This window comes from Agelaius phoeniceus, chromosome 7 (genome assembly GCF_051311805.1).
Source record: "Agelaius phoeniceus isolate bAgePho1 chromosome 7, bAgePho1.hap1, whole genome shotgun sequence".
Lineage (NCBI taxonomy): Eukaryota > Metazoa > Chordata > Aves > Passeriformes > Icteridae > Agelaius > Agelaius phoeniceus.
The window spans coordinates 44,231,426-44,244,105 of record NC_135271.1 but is presented as its reverse complement, the minus strand read 5'-3'; the positions used below and the strand labels follow the sequence as shown (position 1 = coordinate 44,244,105).

The 12,680-nt window shown below is 41.1% G+C and overlaps 1 protein-coding gene across 1 annotated transcript in view; it reads left to right on the top strand.

Annotated features, from left to right (window-relative positions):
- The window catches only part of TMEM163 (transmembrane protein 163), an 88,239-nt gene extending 79,045 nt beyond the window's left edge, over positions 1 to 9,194 (top strand). Inside the window, exons 6-8 of the mRNA XM_054636366.2 lie at positions 2,332 to 2,443; positions 5,845 to 5,986; positions 8,025 to 9,194. Of these exons, the coding sequence (XP_054492341.1) occupies positions 2,332 to 2,443; positions 5,845 to 5,986; positions 8,025 to 8,085 (315 nt within the window). The 3' untranslated portion in view covers positions 8,086 to 9,194. The remainder of the gene's footprint in view (positions 1 to 2,331; positions 2,444 to 5,844; positions 5,987 to 8,024) is intronic.
- The last annotated feature ends 3,486 nt before the right edge of the window (positions 9,195 to 12,680 follow it).

The following is a 12,680-nucleotide window of genomic DNA, read 5'->3' as shown; positions in this document are numbered from 1 at the left end:
GGAAAAACACTGAATTCACCCCAAAAATTTGTAGCATGCCATGACAAGAAAAAAAACCAAGAACAAGCTCTGAATAAAGTGCCATGAAGAGGATGAAACATGATATGATAGCACAGGGCACAAGGCATTGCATTTTCAGTGTTCTGAATAATTAAGTAGAATTTTGAACATCTCTGGAACAATTTTCAAAATACCTTGTATTGTGATCCAGAGATGTTTTCCAAACTATGTCAATTTGTCATGGTTTTCCAGTGCATTCCCAGGGATTCCACAGGTGTAGGAAAACTGCATTTCATCCTCCCAAGGCTGACAGTGACACCAGTGTCCCTTGCAAAGGGATTTATTCTGTCACCTCTGCTGGGCCTGCAGTGTCCAGCTCTGTGCTGGGGACAAAGCCTGTGCTTTCACTGCCAGGGAAGGCTCAGATGAGAGGTGGGGATGTCAGGGAGGAACCAGAGACTCTTTGGAGGGTCTGTGGGGTGAGGGGGAAACAAGGGGTCTCATGTGGTCCTTGTGCCAAGTGGGACATGAGAGAAGTGTTGGTGGAGCACAGCACTCAGGTTCAGATTATTCTGAAGCCTTATGCTGTATATTAAATATTAGGTAAAAGGTTAGATTAGATGAACCAGTCAGAACTTGTTAGGCTATCAAAATTAAGTCTTTGGGCACTTAAAATACACATTTTGGGAAAGATATGTAAAAATTAGAGGCATAGTTTTGACAAGGATCTCAAATTTTGAGGGTGTTTTGCAAGGCTTGTCCAGACTTTTGAAGCTTTGTTGTCATTTCAGACCTTCTGAGAGCTCCCAGCTTTCCTTGTTAGATTGACAGCAACCAAATATTTCTTTAGTCTTTCCCTAGCACTCAGAAATTGCCTGTATATTTTTCAGGTGTTCTGTTAAAATAACTTTATGAATGCTTTTTATCCTACCTTTACCAAGTACTTGAGTTCTGTGTTCTCATTGCTTCTGTTTTACTCTCTTTCCCTCAGTACATTTTGTCTCAATACTTAATCTTGTTAATACTGTATGTGAGTGAACTAGACTTACAATTATACAACATAAAAAGTTGTATAAAAAATATTGAATGGTTTATTTGGGGATATGAGTACATTATACCAGTAATCTAATTCCCTGTATCTTCCTAAGCAGCTTTCAAAACCATTTTTTTGATTTCTTTGGGTTTCAAATTGCTGCTGAAATAATGAAAATGGATGGAGCAGCTGATGAATCACCATGACAATGTTTGGTACCAGTGGGGACTTTTGCCAGAGTGTTTTCATCAGGAACAGGGTCCCAGTGGCACTGGCCCACTTAGACCTGCAGATACAAATTAAAAAAGAATTCTTGCTATTTCCTTTACTTGTACTGGTGTTGCAACAGCTTGAATTAAAGCTTCTATCAGGAGCAATAAATGAATGTAACTCAAAGCTCTGTGGTAGGTGGCAGCTGAGAGCTGTGGGGTTTTCTGCAGCCCCTGGGCTGATGCTCCTCAGGGGGAAGAGGGCACAGGGACCCCTTTGGGCACCTCCTTGCAGCAGGTCAGAGCCAGCAGTGTCCTCCCAGCCCAACCATCACAAACCAGCCAGCAGGAAGGGCTGGAGGGCTCCTGGTGGCCTTCAGAGAATGGTGTTAAACAATAATAACTAACTCTTCTTTGCCTGCCCTGACACACAGCTCTCTCCTGAGGGAGCCTGGGGAACCCACATTTCACATACAAATTAAGCAATGGGAATGCTTCTTTGAAATGTGAAGTCCCTGAAAAAATTTGTTTTCTATGAAAGAGCTAAACCTTACTTTGCACATCAGCATCAGAAGTTTTATGGCTGTAGCTTGAACCAGACTTCTGAAAAAGGAAATGAAACAAAATCAAAGCAAGCCCAGAATCAGAAAAACATTAAATGGTTATTTGTAACACCAAGAATAAATATTGGTCTGGTAAGTGGGATTCTCTTTTCAAGCCTTCCTCCTGCCTGTGGGGACTTCATTACTGCTGGCATCAGGCATTGGATGCCCTGGCAGGCTGCACTCAGCCCCACAGGTAAATATAAGCTCCTGACTCTGACCAGGCTGGGTCAATTCACAATTTGTTGATTGGAACTGTCATTAATTATGGCTGCAAAAGCAATTGCAGGTGACACTACAAGCAAAATAAGCACCAGCTGTTGTGGAAATCATAAAGTAGGAAATCTTGGTCCCAGGTTGTGTTTCTCAGTAGCACAAATGATAATAATAAAGAAGTAGCACAGTAATTAGTACTATTTTTCATTTAATAGGTGGGACATGACCAGAGGACATACTAATGTCTGACTTTTTTTTTTTTTTTTCCCAGGATGATTTTCTGTATAGTGTCTCTGTTCTAAGTGGAATCCTTTGCACAGTCTTGGCAGTAATCAAATTTATGCTGGGAAAGGTCCTTACAAGCAGAGCACTGATAACTGATGGTGAGTGTGACATTGATCCTGCTGCTTTTATAGACTCTCCCAGGGACACCCCTGCATGACGAGAGCTGTGAAAGAGCACTGAAATAAAGCAGCTACTGAGAAATGGGAAAAAACCCAGACCCAAACCCTAGAACAGTCTGTGGTACCACTGGCCTCAGCTGAAATGAGCTATCTAACACCATTAAAGAGTTCAGTGTTGGGGTCCATGAATGTGCTGGGAGAGCTCTTTGCCACAGCTGCCTCAGGTCTGGAATTCAGGTAACAGAGCAAACCAAGCTTAGCCTGACTCTGCTTTTCCAATCATCTAATGTATCCTATGGCTAGAAATATAATCAGTAATGCCTGGTGGAAGCCAAGCAGTGGATGTGTGGATAGTGAGCAATAACAGAGTTAGAGGTAGAGCAGATAATGGATCAGAGGTGTGTCAGTCAGAGTTAGGCTGCAGCAGGGGGATGTGACACCAGTTTAGAGAGCTTTGGTTAGGTCACCTCCATCCTCACTGCCTGTGCCTGGTAAAATCCTGAAAGCTCAAATGAAGCAAAGTCTGCTGCAGAAACGCTGCCTGCCTTGAGCAGGGATCATCACAGTGCTGGTGCCATCCCTTTGGTGTCATTTGTCACCACAGTGACACTCACCCTGCCACTCAGCAGAGCTGCTGGGGCAGGGCAGGTGTGAGACAAACCCTTCCCTGCCCTGCACTCCTCTGGCCCTGCTGGGGTTTGAGATCCCTTGCTGGGATCTCCTCCTCTGCACCCTTGGAGCCCCTCACTGCTTCTGGTTTTAGAGGCAGGTTGGAAATCATGCTTTAAAAGTAGGTCCAGATATTCCTCTCACTGCCAGGGCTCAAGCTCCTGACTCCTCAGAAATCCAGGGATCTGCCCCTCACACGGGTGAGGCCACAGTGATGGCAGAAGTTTCACAGCCCCTACAAATCTCTCCTGGTTTTATCTGCCAGGGCAGTGTGAAATACTCAGTAAACAAACACTGTAGGGTGTTCATGATTCATGGGTTGTGGTACCTAAATTATTTTACTCTTTGCTACAGATTTCACTATAAGGAAATTCAATTCTCAGCTTACTCTAGAGATACATAAATTTTGCTTTATTTTAAGCAAATTAAACATACTTAATTTTTTTCTGGATGATGTGTGATAGCACATATTATGAGTATCTCTATCTTCCCACTTATATAAATTCTTCATGAGTATTTATATTTTAAATCTGAAAGAAGCAGAAAAGGCATCAGAATAGCAGTGAGGGGGTTACAACTAAGCCATTGCCTCCCTGCATTTGGGATTCTCTCCCAGCAGATCTGCAGCTCAGAGATCTTATTCTTTCCAATGGGGTCTGCCACTCTGCCACGTTTGAAAACAAAAATATCTGCAACCCGCAGAAAGGATTGTGGAGAAGGTACTGGGAACTGCAGCCCAGTGAGTCTGACTTCCTTCCCTGCCAGGGTGAAGTGGGACACATTGACCATTTCAGGGCTGTGCCTAGGCACAATGAGGAACCCTCCCTTCAAAAAAATGTAGCTTAGTTTTGAAACAGAGCAGTTTGTTCAGCCAAAATATTAACTGAAAATTCCTAAATAACTCCAGCTCTGAATTGTTCTCCTGTATGACAGAGAAATCTCTTTCCCCATAATTACATCCTCATGCTAATGATACTGCTTCTGAGCTGGAGACTGCTTATTCTTGGATTAAAAAAATTAGGGAAAAAAGTATACAATTACCTCAGCCTGGTTTTTATCTCTCTTCTCCCCTTTAGAGCTACTTTAGAAAATGTAGGAGGCTGATCTTAACATGTGTGGTTAAATATCTGCTTTCACGAGATATATTTACATATGTACTTGATTTATTAATGATCAGGAAGAGACAATGTGATTCAGCAGCTGAGACAGATTTAGCAGTCCCTTGCATATCTTTTTTTAGTGTTTTCTGTTTCCTGTTAATTTACCTCCTGTGATCCCTGGCTCCAGACCAACAAACTGTTTTGAGTAAAAGGAGCATGAATTCTTATTCCTAAAAAATAGATTTATTTTCAGAACAGCAAATTCTCTTTTATGCATGTCAACCTCTATTAATTTTTAAAATATTTTTTTCTTTAAATCCTGCATGTATGAATCGTAATGAGGCAAAATGTCATTTGTACAGTTTGTTTACAGCAAAAGCTCTTGGCCTTTTGGGTAATAAAAATAGCCATTTCCTGCCTTGAATGTTGTGACATCCCAGAGGACAACTCTGTGACAGTCAGTGATGTCAGCCAGCTTTCCTGTAGGTTTTTGGTACCTGTTTCCTACCCAGATTTAGCCACCTGTTTTTTCCTGTGCTGGCCTTACGCTCAGAGCAGTGTTTGGATTAATACCTGCAGCCATTCCATGATTTCCTGCCACATCAGCAGAGAAAGGTTTGCCTGAATGAGAGTCTGGAAGGGAAAACAATTTCCTTTGCAAGTAGCTTTTAAATTATTTGGGACCATCAGCCAAGAATGACATGGAAATGTTTTATTCTTTTTATTCTTTTGCATGAATCCATTGTGCTGATGGATTCTGAATTAAGCTGGAGCAGGGGAAGTAACACTGGTTTAACGTTCTAATTATTAATTTATACTTTATATTCTTTATATCTATAGACACAATCTACATAATTTCAATGAGTATAAATGAGTAAATAGACAAAGACTGGATGTGAGGGGTGTGGCTGAAAGGACAGACTCAGGAACAAGTGTCAGGTGTGTCATTGTTGGCAGTCATGGGGAGCTGCAAAAACCTGGCTAAGAGCTGTAAACAGCAGCTGGCTAGAGCTGACTCACCAAGCAATATAGAATATTTCAAGTTTGATATTTCATTTTTTATCTAGGTTAAATAGTGTATGGATCTACCAAATTAATGCATTCTCAGTGACTTTTTTGTGTAGAACAAAAGGGGTATTTTTTGGGTTATTGTGGAAAAAAATAAGGAAAAGGGAATTTGGAGTTAAAAATCAGAACACAAAGAATGACTTATAAAACCTCAAATCAATAATCAATCCAATAGGAGTTGAATGGAAAAGGGTATTAATTTTTCCAAAAGCTCTGTGAGAATTTTGAAGGGACAGTTTTGGAGAAAAAGAGAACAAGTTAATAAAAAAAGGAATCTAAAAGGATGTTCATTAGAATTGCAAATAGTAGATAAGAAGCTTCTGTGGTACATCTAAAGCATAAACAGAAAATATTACCAGGATTATTCTGTGTGTCATCAGCAATGTCTACAGCTCTAGGCAATAGTGCCAAGCATGTAAATAAATATATGGAATGGGATCAAAACTCCAAGAGAGGCCTTTGAAAGGGAAACTGTGCAAAACCATTTCCCTTTCCATGAGTTCCTGGCATTCATCCTTTAATTATTTCTTTTTTCCCTTCTAGGTTTCAACTCTCTTGTAGGTGGAATAATGGGATTTTCCATCCTTCTTAGTGCAGAAGTGTTTAAACACAATTCCTCTGTCTGGTTCCTGGATGGCAGTATAGGAGTGTTGATTGGACTTACAATATCTGCCTATGGAATCAAGTGAGTATCTCCTGGGAGCAGGCAGGGCCCTCAGAGGTGGGAGCTCATAGCCTTTAGGAGTTTAGGTGATTCCAGTGAAATCAGGCCCTGGAATTTATTAGACAAGCAGCCAATGCTGGAGCAGAATGTGTGGAAAGGGTTATGAAAGGCTGTGTCCCCCACATCCGCTGGAAAGCAACCAGGACTTAAAAAGGAATCAGAATAATTTTAATAATTTTTGTATACTTGAAATATAATATCTGAAAAATAACCACAAATGATGGATAAAATCAGTCCTCTTTGCATTTATGGCACATTTCTGAGCACTGCTTTGCCTTTGGATTAAAGGAAAGGTGCCCAAAATTAAAGAGGGATCTTGCTATTGAATTCTGTCCCAGCCCTACCTTTGGCAGCCTCTGAACTGAAGGTTCCTGCTCAGATGCTGTTTCTCTTGAATTTTAAGATGCTTTCTTGATTCACATCAGAAACAGACTAAAAAAATCAAATGGAGCTCTGCCATGCCCTTCATTGCTGCCACAATTTCCCTTCACTGCATGGACTCTAACCCGGATTTTGGACTTTATCCCTCATGGCTTACCTGCCACAAGAGAAAGTGGAAGATGGAGCATCTTAGTTGGAATTATGCCCATTGAGAAGCAGCCCTTGGCCAGGCTGCAGTCAGCCCTCAGCTGGAAACTGTGTGGGTTTATTTTTTTTTTCAACTTGGAAAATTCAATTAACATTTTAATGAGGAGTACCACTTTTAAATAGGTTGGGTATAATCACAATTTCCACTGTAAAACTTAACTGTTCTGGAAAGCTGTAAAGGCTCTTATGCCACCTGAGCTCTTTTTTATTAATGAATATTTAAATATTCAGTTCTGGGCCCGTCCTGTGCATGATCCTTTGTGTGGTGGACTACAGCTGGCCTGTTATCTATATTCTTAAATAAATGAAATCCTTTATCTTCATTTCTTTAAATATATCAAATCCTTTTAATAGTGTCACCTGTTTTAGGATATACATAACACTAGGCATTCCCCCTTTTCTGTTTAAAAAATATATTTTAAAGTGCTATGTAGTGGATACTAGTGGTGTAACACACCCTATAGCTGTAATAATTGTATTTAGTGAGGTTTACAACTGCTTCTGAAAGTACTGTTTGCAAGACTAATTCAAAATTATCAAAGGAAACATCTTGTGTCTTAGTTAGGTTTCACAGGCAACATTTTGGCAAATGAGGAAAAATGACACATGTTTGTGTTTGTCATGTCTTTAAAACATTTGATTCTTGAAGTATTTGAGTAAAGTTACAGGTGAGTTGTCATTCTAAGGATCTCATTGATGGCCCAAGGTGTATTTTTCTATGAAGGATTGTGAATAATCACTAAACTGAAAGTGACAAAATTATGTTGTAATTATTTAGAGTTATCACAAGGTATGTCCAGTTAGATATAAGGTGATAAAGTCTGGGTAAATACTATCATGAGCATTGTTTGAAAATAATGTATGTGAGGCTTTCTTTTACAGGCATATTGAATAGATACATTGTATTATATTATATTATATTATATTATTATATTATATTATATTATATTATATTATATTATATTATATTATATTATATTATATTATATTATATTATATTATATTATATTATATTATATTATATTATATTATATTATATGCGTATACCTAGGTAATAGGTATATAATGTTATGTTTTGTATTATATAATATTATAATGATATATTATACAATATTATATATAATATACAATATACAATATATAATATATAATACATTATATATTATATATAATACATTATATATTATATTATATTATATTATATTATATTATATTATATTATATTATATTATATTATATTATATTATATTATATTATATTATATTATATTATATTATATTATATTATATTATATTATATTATATTATATTACCCATAGGTTAACTTTTGGTGTTTTCTTAATAAGCCTCTAAGCTTTAGGGGTTTATTTGCACCAGCTGTGTTCCAGCTGAGCTCTGTGCTGTCCCTGCAGGCTGCTCATGGACATGGTGCCCCGGGTGAGGCAGACGCGGCACTACGAGATGTTCGAGTGAAGGTGCTGCCCTCTCCCTGCAAGGACTGTAAAGCCACAGCGTCCTGGCAAGTGGTGCCAATGGTATTTTCCTGAACATGCAGTTTGTTTCCCCGTGGTCTGTTTCTGTTGAAGTTTGTTTGAATGGGAAATCTCTCTGTAAATCTGGCATATTGTGCACACTGCTTGCGATTCAGCCAAACCGCAGCGTTTTGGGTTTTTGTTTTTTTTTTTTTAATTTCCTTATTTATTTCCAGTATGCTATTGATTCCTGTGACAATAGAAAACATGCAGTTTGCAGCTTGAACCCAGCTGCCATGTTGTATATTCCAGAGTGAAAGTGTTCTCAATGGTGTGGTAAGCCTGTGGGTAAAGAAGTGCCAGTTTCAGATTTGAGTTTTGGAGTTTTTTTTTCTCCCCTGGCCTGTATTTTCCCAAGCACATGCTGTAACAGGAGTACAATCCTTGCTAACCTCTTCGACTAAGAGTATCTTACATAGAGTCTGGACACCAAGAGCTGTGTTGCTTAAAACACCTAAGTAGCTACTTCCACCCTCTTGTTGAAATAGACAGCCAGAAAGAGCAGGCACTGCCCTTCCTGTGATCAGAGAGACTCTGCATTTTACCCCCAAATTAACTGAAACGATACCTCTTCAATTTAAATTCTATTTTTTCTGAATGAGACACTGTTCATAGCTTTGCATGGACCAAACAAGCACACACAGTATTACTGTACAGACCAAAGCCAAAAGAGTCATGCAGGGAAGAGGAGCTGCTCAAGGAATGGGATTTTCATCTCCTATTTTACCATCTGCAGCTGTAGCAGCGTGTGTGACGTTGTGGTTGCTCTGTAGTCTGACAAAGGCACAGCAGTGGCTCAATCTCATGGTGAGATACAGATCTATTTATTAGGTTTAGATTGTCCTGTAAAGTGTTGCTCACTTTCCACCACACATCTTATATATTACTTAATAGCAGGTTAAATGATCGAAGAATCTTGATGTATAATCAATAAAACTGGTATCTATTTTATACAGTATCTGTAAGTAACATTTGAAAACTATTTCCAGAATGTATCATAGAACAAAGTCTTCCTGTATAGCAGCTATTAAACTGGATTCTCTGGCTATAGCCATTTTCTCTTTATTTGATGTATTCCAGGTTGTTTTCACAACAGAGAATCAGTGTTGTTGCTTCTATTTATCACAGGTGAATAAAAAATAGGACAGACCACTGCAGAGTTTGGAGTAAGGCCATGGTGAGTAGGTGAGTAGCTAGAAATGCCCATTTCTAGTACATAACAATAGACTACAGATATGAGAGTAGATGTACAATTAGACTGATCAGTGAGGGATGTACAGTGTTTTTTTTTTCCCAAGTGGGATGTTAAAAACTGCATTTCCCATCATCTGTGACTTGACCAGGTCCTTAAGGATCTCTAGTAAATGCCCACTCCCACTGATCAGTGTTGGAAGAGACCCCCCAGTGGTTTCCCTGACCTGGCAGTACCCATATGAGAGTGACAATATTGGAAAGAGAACATGCCTTGGTACAGAATTCCTTATGGCAAAACGAAGCTTGCCCTGCTGCTATCATTTGTTTTCACATGATTTGGATCAATTAAGTTCATATTTGTATGCAAAGTGGTGCTATGAGTGCTGATGCTGCTTGTGCCTTGCTGTCACAGGATAATGTCACCCAGTTGCAAAGGAGCTACTTCAGAGGAGCATTCAGCAAGGACTCCAGAAGGACTGGAAAGTGTAGGACTGCTCACTGTATTCAGCACAGGTGGATTTTTAAATATCAAATGCCACCCCAAGACCCTTGTGCTTTTCCTGTTATGTTTTTCTCTAACACCAGTTCCATGAAGGGAGCTGTGAGCTGGTATTAGCAGTGTTTGTCAGGTGTCTTCAGCCTCAGGACCACAGAGCCAGGGCCTGAACCCAGCAATATTAGACATTTCATGAGTTTGTTAGTTTTCTTGATACTGTTTACCCCTTTCCACTTCCCCAAGGGCTTTATTCCCACTCAGTCCCATTGAGAATTTTGAGAATGACATTTGAGAACTACAGAAGTGCTGCTCCCCAGGGCTGCAGTCCAGCAGCCTGTTTGTGCCCATTGATGCAGAAAACTGAGAAGGGACATGGTGGTGGCTGAGCTCCTGGTATAACCTTTGCCACACCAAAGTCCCAAACCACTGAAAGTATGCAGGACACTCAAACCAACACCCAGCTGAAACATGAAATAGTCCTGTTAGAATGCTGAGTGTAAACAGGAGCACAGCAGTGCTGCTCACGCACAAAGGAAGGTTAAACACTCAGTTAATGAAGTTTCACGCTTCCTTATGTCTCTGGAATGCTCTGAGGATGTTTCTAAGTACAGACACCTGAAAAGGATATGTGGTTAAACAAGTTAATCATACTCTTATCAGACTCATTGAAACCAATTGCAGAGAGTTTTCAGTTACCACAGGTGCTTCAAAGCACCTGGTAAATTGCTGGTAAATGCAAGAAAATAACAGAAATCCTTGTGATACTTGATAAAGTCCAGGAAAAAATGATTCTCAGAAATGGTGATAAAGCCACCTGGCTTAAAGGAGACTCTGTGTGGTATGTGACAATAGCAGAGAAAACAACTGCTCATCCATCTCTTGTGACACTGCTCGAGCAGCCACCTCAGAGGGAACAGTTCCTAGATGAGCTTGCTTTATTAAATGTCAGTGCCTGTTGATTTTTTCTGACTATGAGATGGCAGGTTTGCTTCTAGCTAGGCTAAGGGAAGGTGGACTTTTCAAAAGCTGCAACAGCTCAAAAGCACTGGGACTAATCACCTGAAACTTGGCACTGGCCACCACAATTACCTGCCTGGTGCTCACAGCAGCTTCAGCACTGCCAGGGGCTCTTTGTTGTGCCCAGGGTGCGAGGAAGGAGCCTCAGTGCTCACACAAGGAACAGCATTGGCCAGAATGAGCCTGCAAACTGACACTTATTAAAGTCTGGCCAAGCTCAGAATTGCACATTAATCCCTGAAAGTGACTGTGACACTGAGTAGATGCTTTGAATCTGGCCATATTGTTCAGCAGGGAAGGCAGCTCAACAACTCTGTCAGGATTACAGGAACTGCAATCTTGAATCCCCAGCCATGACCCACACACACCAGGTAGGCATGGGAAATGATAATGTTCACTTTTAGCTAAAAGCCAGATTTTTTTGAATCTTGATTGTCATTTAAAAAATCACCAGACTAACATCTGCTGCTGATTTATTCCATTTTACTTCTTGCTGTAGTAGGCAGACCATAAATAAGCATCATCCAACCACGGTGGAAAAAGAGCCACAAAAGAAGCTCCCTGATGATATTCCAGGAATGGACCTGAAGCAAAGATCCCAGACAAGAAGCTCCTCAGATGTGGGCAAATTCAGCTGTAGGTACACCTGCAGCTGGGAATGTACCACAAAGGTGCTCACCACTGCTAATACCACTTGCATTTCTGCAATCCCAGCTGCCTGGGAAAAAGTGAAGGCATTTCTGGCATTCTTTTTTGTGGCCCAACTCATGGAAATGCTAGGCCATGGGACAAGGATTAACAGAATGGTTTGGAGTGGGAGGGATCTTTAAAGGTCATCTAGCCCACAGTCATCCACTCCCTCTATTAAACCTTAATAATATGCAGACCAGGAATGTTTGTTCCCAATCTGACAACACATTTTCCTTGGCAGTCAAATGAAGAGCTGAGGAAGCTCCTTGAACAGAGATTGTCCCTGGAATTCATGGACCAGTGTAGATGCTTCCCACAGGGGTTCCACACAGTTCTGCTGTGCTGGCAGTGATTTCTCACCTCTCTGCCTGTGCTGGGTGTGCTGCCACCGAGAGGAGCTGTGAAAGAGCCATCCCTGCACCTCTGGCTGTGTTCATCCAGGACCAGGAACTGCTCAGGAGCAGCTCACAAAAACACATTCCTGTGGCCTGGCACATGGGGCCAGGTTATGCAATGTGAGAGCATAATTAATGCAGTAACAGAGCAGCCAGGGGTGTTTCCCTCTCCTGTTCCCCCAAGGCTGGGAGCTGCTGTTTTCCTCTCAGCCACAGGATTGGTGTTGGGGGTGGCACTGAACAGTTCCTGCTTTTTCCCTGTTCAGTGGGCACAGCTGCCCCCAAGCCTCCAGCCCACTCACCAGGAGCTGCAGGAGAAGGGAAGCTCAGAGCTCAGGTCCTGCAGGGGCTGACACCAGCACCACCCTCCAGCTGCAGGCAGGCTCAAAGTACATTTTCTTCCACATTAGTTTGGCAAGCAGCTGGGAAACATCCCATTTTGTCAGCTCCCACTGGTGGCACCAAACCCAGCACCCCTCTGAGCTCACCTCTTGCTGACACAGGCTCTAGGGATTATTGTCACCCCTCACCTCACCACGCAGCAAGGAGTGGAGGCAGCTCCTGTTAAACAGGCCAAGTGACAATGCCAACCTCCTGTCACTGGGCAGAACCCGAGCCTGCAGCTGATCACACCAATTCCACCCTGATCACACCAATTCCACCCTCCTATGGAGGTGAGGAGGGAATTAAAGCCAGGAGGGGTCTCTGGGGATTTGGCAGCTTCCCTTCCAAGATCCCCTGTAC